The sequence below is a fragment of the Apteryx mantelli genome, chromosome 7, assembly GCF_036417845.1.
Source record: "Apteryx mantelli isolate bAptMan1 chromosome 7, bAptMan1.hap1, whole genome shotgun sequence".
Taxonomy (NCBI): domain Eukaryota; kingdom Metazoa; phylum Chordata; class Aves; order Apterygiformes; family Apterygidae; genus Apteryx; species Apteryx mantelli.
In genome coordinates, this window is record NC_089984.1 from 23318897 (window position 1) to 23330906 (window position 12010).

At 41.3% G+C, this 12010-nt stretch overlaps 1 protein-coding gene across 2 annotated transcripts; it reads left to right on the forward strand.

Annotated features, from left to right (window-relative positions):
* On the forward strand, positions 1-5137 carry LOC106497801 (beta-microseminoprotein). Of its 2 annotated transcripts, XM_013958807.2 has the most exons (4): positions 1-165; positions 3188-3287; positions 3752-3854; positions 4754-5137. In XM_013958807.2, exons 1-4 carry the CDS (start codon positions 163-165, stop codon positions 4881-4883), a joined length of 336 nt encoding a protein of 111 aa, XP_013814261.1. In that variant the 5' UTR covers positions 1-162; the 3' UTR covers positions 4884-5137. The 2 variants fall into 2 exon arrangements, with proteins under 2 accessions (XP_013814261.1, XP_067155620.1); XM_067299519.1 differs by lacking the exon at positions 1-165 and having other exon boundaries at positions 3164-3287.
* The last annotated feature ends 6873 nt before the right edge of the window (positions 5138-12010 follow it).

Here is a 12010-nt window from a genome sequence, read left to right on the forward strand (position 1 = left end):
CAGAAATTTCAACATAACTGCATTTGAGCTGAGCAAGCTATTTTTATAGACATGACTTGCTCAATATAAAGGCACCACAGAATATTTGCTTGCAGATTCTACATAAAGCACTGCAGAGTTCATCCAGAGACTTCAAGCACTTTGGAATCCACACATTGTACAATGGTAAGTCAATGTTTTAGATCTTTAAAAGCTATTCATGTCAAAACTGCAAAAGAAGGGTATTCAAGAGAATCACTTAATTACACATTTTTTCAGTGTGACTATATTTTATTAAAAAACTGCTAGAAGATGCAAAGGAAATGAGACATTTATGAAGCTGACTGAATTTTGTTCTTTGTTTTGTAATTGTTTGCAAGAAGCTGTACAAACATACCGCTGGGTCCTTTACCTGCTGTTATCCTTTTCTTAGAAATGCGTCCTTTGTAAAAGTCTTTGCAATTTTGTAAACACTTAGGACCATGCTTTCAAAAGCTACAGATGTGAAATACATATAAAATACATTCCCTTTACAATGAAATCTATAATGCACAGTGTATTCAGCCTGTATTTCTCTTTTGATATATCAAGAGATGTCCTGATTCAGCTCTTCAAGCTTCCAAATGTGTTTGCAGAATCTGAATCATTTAGGCATTGTTAAATAGATAAACAAAGCCCTATGGCCCATTTTTTTGCTAATTTATGCCCACATAATCCCAACGCATACAGACATTAAATACTACCTTTGATGACAAACTCAGGAATGGCTGAAGTTTTACAAAGGAGGTGGTAGTTTCTGTTCCATAAATAGATTTGTAAATAAATGGAGAAATTATCATGTATTTATTTCTCTGCTTAAACTTTTCTGAAGGCTTGTCTATACTCAGTTGGACAAAACATAGCTGGACAAGGTGATCTGGTATCTCATTCCACATGAATTCATTCACTTTCAAAGGCTATCAAATCCAGTTCGGAAGATTTTGTTCTGCAAGATGGCTGATGACATCCCCTTTCTAAGGGAGTGAACTATCTGAAGCAAAAAATATTTGAGTGCTTTGTTAGTGGAAAGCCTGGAACAACACAACCTTGATGTTTAACTAAGATTCCTTGGCATTACTGTAACAGTAATAATCTCTCCCATTTTTAATGAAAGATACTGATTCTGCAGTGCTTTCTTACTGCTTTGATACCCTCTGCACTCAGCCTACTTATATGTGGGCCCTTTTCTGCTAAATAACTGTTACTTAGCTGATGTATCCTTTGGTCGTTCCAGCATAAGGCCAGTTCAGACACCAATTACACCATGGACCTCCCCTTCTCTTTCTGTGTTGATTCAGTGGAGGATCCAAAACTTTGCTCTTTAGAGAGAGGAGCATGTCCAAGTTCATCTGACTGGCATATTTAGTAATAGCAAGATAAGGACAAACATTAGAGCAAACAAAGGATAAAACATTCACAGAAAGCAGCCCAGGGCAGCAAAGAAAAGGATTCTAGCTGTTGCAGTAAAGGCATAAGTGACAACAGTAAGACCTCTGGCAGAGCTGGCCTGTGCTTTTGCAAACAGCTGAACCAGTTTGGAGGAAGGCCACCCCCAAACTCAGCAAGCTCGCGGCAACTGACATACAGCAAGCACTATCCCAAACATGTCGAGATCCTCTGTGGAAGGCCAGGATCCCCTGAACTCACAAAGCCCCAGGCAGCAAGCAGTACAGCAAACAGCCTTACAGATCCATGCCAAATGCATGTGGAGGCTTAGCAGAGACAGGTTGCAATATTATGTGTTCTCTCATAACTTCACAGTACAGGAGTTAGACAATTTTGCTTTGGCCAGATACCATGGAATGGCATGTTTTAAGAGTTTCTGTCTCTCTTGTTGACTTTTATCTTTCTGGCTACAATGCTGAGCATGGTGACCAGCTCCATTCAACCCCAAAGCCTCAAGAACTCCAAACTGCAGAACCACTATGGAAATTGAGCATTCCACCTTTCCCAGACTATTCTGGAGTCCCTTCTCCTCCCTTTCACTGCACCATAAATATCCCTACACCCTGTAACATTTCAGTATTTCAGGGATTAAAAGAGCAAGCATCTTCCACAGCAGAGAGAGGAAATTCACCTTGGCTCACCATGTCCCTAAGTTTCTGAACCTTTCACTGTCTTTTGACGTTCATGATTCAAGTCGCCCAAGGTAGGCAGCAGAGCTGTTTCTAAAAACAAAGACTTTCACTGCTACTTTTAACCACACTTTCAAGAAGCAACAGTCTCTGGAGTTTGGAACTAACTGAAAAGATCTATTTCTTTTACAATGCTTTTGTGCTAATCTGCAAGTGACAGCAAGAAATTTTAAAGAAGTTCCTCCACTCATTCTCAGTCTCTGGCCATTCCTAAACTTTTGCCTGAAGCTGTCCATCCAGAGGAAACAATCAAAATAATCCTGTGCTCTCTCACACTTATTCAATCCTGCTACCCCAGCATAACAGCCCATACAAAGTTACAAAGGTCTTTTCAGTTAAGTCCTGGACATTCAGCAGGTCCAAGCTGACATCTTAAAGATGTTTAGCTGTTGCCACCATCAGGCAAGACAAAGGATGTACTGTGGCTTGTCCAAACCTATGTGTGCACAGTTTGACAAGATGGTTCACATGCTTCTAAGCAGAACATACAGCTCTGGAATTCTGCCCTAAGACACTAATTTGCGTCTCTCTTCTCTACCCAGTCACCATTTCACAAAACTTGCTGGAATATAATTAAGTCAGAGATCTTCACTCCACTGGCAGATTTATTGAAACTGCTGTGCTTAAAAGTTAGGGCCCTGACTAAGGAAGAGCATGATCCAAAACCATTATATCTTTAGGAAGCCTGTATCTTTGCAAAACAATGGGCTGCTACACAGTGGTTTGCAGGAGAAATAGCTAAATCTGACTTGAAGGCAATAAATAAAGCACTAATACAGTGTCTGACAGGGCTTTCAAGTGTATACTAGTATTGAGGTTCTTTGCGATTTTACTAGAGATTGAGCCTTAACACAAAGTGATGCTGCAAACACATTTATGTTAGAGCATTTTGTCTCTTCCCATCTAAGGAAAAAGTCACCAGTGTAATGAAATATCTAGGAGTTCCCTCTTACAATGTTTCCATGTGTTTTTCAAAACAAAGATAATCAAAGTGGAATTAAATTCATGCAATGGGCTCTGTCTCTCTCTTACAGAAGGGCTTTCTGGCTTTCCTTCTTGCAATGGGCATCATAGTGGCACTGGGTGATGCATACTGTTTTCAGAAGATGAACAAGCCAGGGGAATCTGATGAAGGTAAGAACAGGGAAAGTTCTGTATTGGCTGAGCTCTGTGGGGAACTGCCAGGAGGGGCCTGAAACTTTAGGGAGGATGGAGATGTCAGAAAGACCTGAATAGGAGGTTCCAGCATCAAGTTTCCCTGGGTGTAGTTGCAGCAATATTAGTTCTGTTGTCCAGCACATGAAGCTGCTAGTGGAGTTGAGGGTAATTCCGAATACACTGTGACAGCAGATAGCAGCCCTGGCTGTTTGGTTGTTCACTTCTACCTCAGATCTGTCACACTGAAACTGTCTCTAAGAAGTGAGAGGAAACAGGTTCAGGCTCTCAAAATAGTCTGGGTAGTAGCCAGCAGAGCAGAATGACTTCTACTTTACCAGTATCAAGACAGAAAATTTCCAGGAGACTTGCAGTTATTTTTAAACTTTTCAGCCTTTATGTGGAAGCTTAAATAACTTCTGTTTTGCTGCTGTGTTGTGCAGGCTGTATCCTGGATGGAAAACTATACCCCTTCGGAGAAATCTCAAGGACAGAAAATTGCTACAGATGCAGCTGCACCCGAGATGCAATGCGTTGCTGCACCCTGTAAGTTTGAACTTCTCAGTGGGACCATTGCCCATAGGAAGACTGTGGGTTTGCATCTGTCAAGAATAAATGAACTCCTAAAGGCACAAGATAGCCTTTCCTCATCTATGTCACAGAGCTGGGGCAAGTCACATATGGCTCCTGATCACCTAAATCCCTGGATGTGTTCTCCTTAGCTCACTTCCTACCTCCTGGGAATGGACAGCCCCTTCCAGACACATCCTACTGATACTTGGCTTTACCTTTAAGCCATCTACAAACTCCTCTCAGACTGCAGTGAAGTCTTTCTTTGGCAGGGAAAGTGGGGGCTAGAAGGAATTAGTACCACCAGGTGCTTAACTGAGGCCCCTCATAAGGGTCCATAATGATCAGAATCACTTTCTGGAGATGCTTTTCTCCACTAAACATGGAGACCATAGAGTGACAAGGGCTCTGCTCTGAGGCATCTCACTCTAACATTCACCTTTTCTTTCATTGCACCTTCTCAAAGAGCAAAAATGGCTTGATTATGATCATCGCCTTTGCTCAGGTGACACCCCTCCTGTCAGGAAACAGAAACCACACTCTAACTAAGCAAACTAGCAATAATGAAAAATTAATAGAAAAGAGATAAAGATGGTCCCAGCATGTTTTATGTCACACTGAAGTGCTGTGCTAGAAATCCCTATGCTAGCTTTGAGTGAACGGGTACATCTACACAGCCCAGTGCAGCAAGACACCAGCTGATGCCGTGGAAGTCATCTAGTTGTGTCAGTGCAGCACTCAGGATAGCTACCTGTTCTTAGCTGTAGTTTCAGAGATATCTCACTCAGCAGTCGCTCAATGTATAATCACTGAACCACTAAATTATTGAATCTTTGCTCTCATTCTAACATTTGCTTCTTCTTTGCCAATGACAGCTTTCATACTCCTGTTGGTTACAACAAAGAGAAATGTAAAGTAGTTTTCAACAAGGAAAGCTGCAATTACGACGTGGTGCAGAAGGAGGACCCCTCAAAAGAATGTTTTGTCTATTCTCGTGTGGGTTAACAACAGCCCTGCTCCAAACCTCTCTGCGTTGAATTCCTTCCTTTCCTACAGATGCTTTGCCATGACAGAGATGTTCTAAGACATGGGAGATCTTCTAAGAGAGAGTACTTCAGCAGCTCACTTCTAATCTCCTAATTCTTCTAATTCAGTATATAAGATGTATAATCAGATACAATGTGTCATTTCTGTTATTACTGACATTGGCATCACTGAGCTTTGTTAAGTAAAATAAACCCAGACAAAGCAACCCAGAAGCCCTTCATAACGGTTGTTCTTTTTATATAAAAACACTGGGGAACTTCAACTTCTTTGAGAGGAATGCATTCATCACCTCACTTCCCTGACACACTATATACCAGTGCCCTGGCATAAGCCACTCCCACACTTTGCAGGTTCCCTTCCAACCAAGTGTCAGAGCAGCCATGTATTTTCCCTGGTGACAAAATCTGTCATCACTGGGAAGGGATGCACCTGTTCAAACATGCTGCATAATGACTCCCACTCCAGGAACACAGCAGTCTGGGGAGGGGAGAAGGTCACTGGACCAGATTCCCTCCAGGAAGATACCTCCTCCTCTAAATCACAGTTTTTCAATACTTTCAATACTTTGTTGACTGTGACCACCACAGCTGGGTCCCACTTGTCAGATACTGGAAAGCTCTGGAGTAGGAAGAGAATCCAGCACAATCTTAGCTGGCTCAAGAGATGCTCTTGGGATGGAGACCCTCAATCACTTCTTTGTGAGAACTGGACACACAGAGGCACTACCTACTGCCAGGATTCAGAAAAGACCTTGTCTGCTAAGTTAAGCACATCATCTCCCGCTACCCCAGCCAAAAGCGTGAGCCTTCAAGTTACAAAGTAATCCTCTGTGAGTCACATTCAGGCAGGATGTATACAAGCTGTCAGTCCTCAACACACCTTTCTATTACATGGCAAACAAAACACAAGTGATTACAGGTCATTTAGCAAAAACCAGATTTTTGACCCATTGTCTTCCTACTACACCCTTCTTGCCCTAGCGTATTAAGAGTGTCTGCTGAGTACAAACATGTTTTCCCTGGTTCATAGCCATATTTCAGTTTCACTCTCAACATTAAGAGGTAGAAGGTGTTGCAGAGAGAAGAGATCAGTTTTCTTTCATAACCTGCCACCCCTCTTAAAGGTACCTCCTAGATCAGCCCAAGACCAGGTACCCACTTGTCAAGGCCACCTCCCCTCCAACAGTCCTATTCATTTTGGTGGGAGGGTTTTGCATGCATTTCAGGGGAGGTGGTCACATTTTCCACCTCTGACAAGATATGAGTGTTGATTGGCACTTCCCAGCTACTTCTCCAAGCTCTATCTTCTGGAAGGAAAAATGGTAAACCCAGCAGCCTTCTTTGCTTCAAATACCTGGTCAGCCAGAAGCTGCTAGGAACAATAAGATACTGGAGAGCCTCCAAAATAGTGGAGAGGGGGAAACACCCTCTGACTGTCAAGGTAGGCTGCAGGGACAAGTTACAAACCATCACAGATGGGTGCTGGAGTCCTGTGTAACATGCTGAGACCATCTCCTCCAGATTTGTAGCATAGCCATTGGAACAGTGAAAGTTTCCCCCTAGGGACCTCAAACATGGATTTCTACTGAATCCTACATACATTGGAGTGGAAATTAGGGAGGTTAACTCCTTGCAGTGTGAATAGACAAAGTAACAAATAGTCAATGATTTCCCCAGGGAAAAGGGAAGACAAACATGCTGTGCAGGAGTTAATCCACCCTGCACCTCAGTGGTGGTTACCTGAGGGTAACTTTTTGGTGTGGTGTGGACAATGCTGGGTGCTGCTGGTGTTCTGCCTTGCCACCCCTTGCCCTCTGCGCTGAAATATTAACATCTTTTCCCTTGTTCCTTCCCCCCCACCACTTCCCCAGCAGGAGACCTTGAGAATACTTGACACTACTGAGACAGCAAGTCTTCTCCTGCCTCTGTTTCACTTGCAACAGCCATATTAGGTCCTCACACCAGCTTTCTCCCCCTGGCCCTGCCTTAGAGCCTGCTGCCAAAGACACCCCAAACCCTCTACATGCAAATCCCCTATCTGGGGCCTCACAAACCCCCATGTTTCTAAACTAAATTCTGGACTTCTGCCTTTCACCGGGGATAGAAGTCCAAACACGGATGGTCTTCTAAATCAAATTTCCCACTCAGCAGTTGGTTATATCCTAAAGCTGCCCACATATAGGAGGTTAGACTACAATACCCTATAAAATGCTGCTTTGGTGTGGCCTCTTTGATCCAGGATTGAGATAAAAAACAAACAAAAACTGTTTGCTATTAACTTTCATCTGGTTTGAAAACAAGCACACCTTCCAGGGTAAGTGAATTGTTTAGCAATACTTCATGATCTTATTAAGTCTGTTGTCTGGTAAAAGTACAAGGTTGCAAGTGGCCCTGCTGAGCGTTCTTAGGACAGGAATCCTCACTTGGTCCAGAAAACTTGTTAGCTTGTATTTATTCAGCAGTGGTACTTGCTCAGGAAGACCTGTCTCAAGCTCTGTGAGCCATCAGTACAATCAAAAAGATGTAATGTGATGCGTTTTTTCTGGCTTTGTTTTTGGTAATTTGCCTATGAATATTGTTTTAAACTTTTATGGCTTCATTTGAGGTACCTCTTTTGGGAAAAAAGCATCAAAGCATTTTGCAAGCATTGCTATTACATTCTTAGCCTTTTAAAGTTCTCTGCACTGCAGGCTGAATGCCAGTCAATAGTCAGTAATATTTCTGTAAAATTGCTTCCTGCAAAGCTGAAGGAAATCTCTAGGGTCAGAAATCAAGTCAGTTCAGTTTTTTCCAGTACAAACATTTGCATATGCATTTTTTAAATTTGACTTTCATTCACTGATTTAATCATGTCATTCCCCAAATGTTTTGTTTTTCCAGAACAACAGCCTTTGGAAGTGAAAGTTCTCATGTTGCTTAACGTAAGTTTCAAAAATCCCTCCAAAATAGGTTTCATAACCTAATGAAGAGAAATAATTTTGAAACTTGTCATGAATGATTTTTTCCCCTTTTCTGCTGACTCTTGTCAAAATTGTACAGATGCAGCCTCCCATTTCAGGGGAAGAACAAAATAAAGAATTCTCCATAGGCCAAAAACTACAGCAATTCTATATAGAAAACACCAATCAAGAAAAGTCCACAAGTGAAATATATTTTATAGAACTGGCAACTGATGACTGAAGGCTCATTTAAAGAACAAATAGCTGCAGCTTCTTAGCAGAAGTAATATTCTGAGCATGGAGATCCATAGGCTTTCTATTTACATAGCTCACAGAACTGTTTCTTGGGAAAAACTGAAGTTTTCATAGTTTTCATATTTTCATATTTTTTCATATTTTTTAAAATCCAATCCTTGTTTAAAAATAATTATATTTGACTGGTAACAAAAGTGACCTCGAAGCTTCTCATGGTTTACTTTTTAATTGGAACCGTTGAGAACTGTACACATGAGCATTACTGCAAGCTTGCTATAGCCTGGAACTGTGCCATGTGGTTACTGGAATTATCTCAGTATTTCAAGTTTTGCCCTACTTGTAGTATTATGAATTAAGACTACATTTTCTTTTGAAACATATGTTATTTCATAGGACCACATTCATGTTCTTAGTATTTCTTCAATAGGATTCCACATTCTAAGTGATTTGGAGATGCTTAGTTCACTTTTAACTTAAGTAAAATCTGAAGCCTTATTTCCTCCTAGAGTTCCAAGTGTTTCTTTTGAAACCAGGTGCCAAATTTCTTACAGATGAAGATGAACTTCTCGGCAAAATAAGATTTCTAATTTTCTGACAGCACCAGTAAGAGCATGAGTGACTGAAACAAGAAATCTATCACAGCCTTTGGATCTCATGCTTGTTATAGGATTGGAAAGAAACAGCATATTTAATCAACATGATTAACCCATTATTCCAACAGTTAGCTGTGTTGGGGGGAAGTCCATCTTCCATCACACAGTCACCTCCTCCATCACACATACTTGAACGAGAATCTGAACTGCTCAGCACGAACAAGAGCTAACACCAGAGAAGCAAGAAAATGAATTCGGGTGAGTTTCTCAGACTAAGGAAACATAGAAAGAGCTGAGCTAGAGTCTTCAAAGAGTAATCGAACTTCAATGAGATCCAAAATTCCCTCCAGACTTTTAAAAAAAGAGCTTTTACTTTCAACAAGCAATTATATTGGGTTTTCAATTGCCAGGGTATCTATCTGAAACTTTTTTCCTAAAAGAAAAAAAATAGCAATAAAGCTCAGAAATCTTGACTCCAGCTTATGTTATAAACTGAAAAGCCCCCTCTGCTGAGAGAGGAAATGCTTAACAACATTGTTGCAAGTATTTTTTTTTTTTTCCTGCATTCATGAGATGACCCAACAGCAGGAAGAAAGCAGGATGGTGTATCACTTACAGTGGAAAACAACAGGCAAGAAAAGAACAGGGAAAAGATCCCAGTGGCCAAGACATCCCATGGATTTGACTGAAGCATTGTGTGGCTGCATTCCTGCCATGACTTGTTCCAAGGCTATGCAGCAATAACATCCAACCACTGAGTTTTATCTTCGTGGAATCAGTGACTAACAAGTTAGAAAATGGGAACAAGCTTGTGCTCTCTAAGTAAAGCTGAATAGGTGGGACACAAACAGAATTAAGTGAGCTTTCCCAACAAAGCCCAGAAATGGTTCTAAATAATTCACTTTATAATCTGAAGTTAAGCAGGAGAATTTCCTTTCATTTCGTGCATGCATGTGCAGGTTGTGTTAAAGACAGAAGACTGCACAAATTTGGTACCACTCAGAAGACCAAGGACTGCTTCCAAAATCGGTGCAGCCAGAGCAGAACCCACTGTAAGTTCACCATGTGAACTTACCCGCCATGTAAGTTCAACAAGTCAGGAGCACCAACGGCAAGAACTACAGCAACATCCCCACCCGTTACACATTCAATGGCTAACTCTTTCAGTCACAGCTCCGTTGAAAAGTCTTTACCTTTTCATAGGTTTATGGTCTTAATTTGCTTAATCAACTGCAAGGCTTGAATAACAAGCTGTGGTTGGAATCACTGTGTTTTCTCATTTCTGGAATAAACTTTTCTGGTTCACTGAAGATTTCTAAGATCTTTTTGTTGCTGCATGGTTTGAGCTGAATGTTAGAAGTTTAGGAAATATTACATTTTCCCATAAACTGGAAACCTCTTCTTAGCCAGCTCTGTAACTCCTAATCATTGTTTTACTACCTCCAGATTTTTGACCTTGCTGCTATGGTACCTGTGGCTACCTTCCCCAGCGGTCCCCACATGGCAGAGAGAGAGAGGTAGCCTCCTTGCAAACACAACCTGATGTTCCCGGACCCTTTAGGTCTTTTCATCTTGCTTTATGTCTCTTGCTTAGCACTGATCCTTCATTTGGGGATCATGACATGAGAGGAAAACATTTTCCAGATAAGCTCAGGAATTACCATGTATTTTAAAAACATGTACAGAATTAAGGTAATGTAATTTGATGGTCCTTTTATTCCAAACTAATCATGGAATGCTTACTCCACATTACCTCCGAAGACATGAAGGAGCCAATACCTGACAGAGGACTCAAAGGTGCCTCCCACAGCATTCACAGCCAAGGTGAAAGAGCTACTTCCACACGATGTAAAGGTTACGAAGAGCAGTAGCAGGCATGCATAGCTAGTACGCTTCCTTAGATCAGAGAGCAACAGTATCTCAAGCTACAACCGTGCTGTTAATTACTTTCATATATACTTGTAAGAGATCCAAAGTGGACATTTGGACTCTGTTGAAGTCAATAAGGAAATACCCAGTGCTTGTGCTCACAGGCTGACATGTCCTGTTGATTTATCAGTGATTAGGTGTCAAGAGAGTAAACCATGCGGCTATATTGTCTGTCCTTTCCTGTTTCAGGACAGTACATGTATAAGCTTTGTCAAATCCAATTTTTAGTGATAGGCTGATTCTGGGCAATTTTATCAAACCTATGAACACCTACAAATACCTAAGTTCTTATCTCCCACCCTGAAAAAAGATCTGGTAATTGAAGAAAAGCCAGAGAAAAGCTACAAAAGAAGTGTCTCTTCACACTGTGGTGGCTATTTACCCAATCTACTGAGTTGAAAGCCAGCTAAGGTTGACCCCACAATTTGTGGTCACTCTGTGACATGAATTGCAACATTGCTGGCTTTCTCAAGTGGACATCCTGAACTGACTCTCAACTGAGTAGTATGGGTAAAAGAGGTGGGGTAGTCACCCCAGCATGGAGTTCAACATGAACTGCCAAACCAAACAAGAAGGCAACCCGATTAGGCAGCCAGACTGTGATGGGCTTATTGTTACCAGCGCCACACAGTTTTCAATACTTGAACTAACTTTATCAAAGCTAAGCAACAGGGAGCTGTACTTGATTCCCTTGCTATAAAGCTATTTTCCTAAGCCTTTGGAAACAGCACCTGTTCTTGACGGCCTTTGCAGAAAGGGCCATTCCTCCCTGGCTACAAAGATACAGGGAGAAAGTATAGGATGCCTTTTTTTTACACCCACAGAGGGTTCTACATAGTGGAAAACTGAACGAGGAAGAAAATGATTATCTGGCACCCTTTTCTAAGGACCTAGAGATGCCAGCCTCTCTCCACAGAGATCCAGTCTTCCATATAACCTTTACAACCACCAATCCTTTCCCACAAAAGCCTTCTTTCATCTTCGGTTGATGAACGAAAAAAGCTAGGAGATAGCTCAAAGTCAGTCTCTTTTAAAACCTAGATGTTCAAACTGAGCCTGCAAATTTTGGTGTGAGTAAAAAGTACAACACAATCTCTAAAGAGCTTCTCACTTTGAGTGTTAAATATTCCTTCCAGGCTTGAAATTCCTTCTGAGTACCTCCTATATTTGCCTTCCAGTTCTGCTGCACAGAAGCCACACCTATTTCTTCAGTGCCTTTCAGGACCAAACCTTCCTGTTTATAATTGGCTTATTTTAATAATGCCCACCCATATGAGGTCATTTGGCAAAAACCTTATTGGAGTTATTCATGTATATTCAGTTTGCTCAAGGACTGGTGCCAGAAAGTCCCTCTCATTATATAAGTCCTC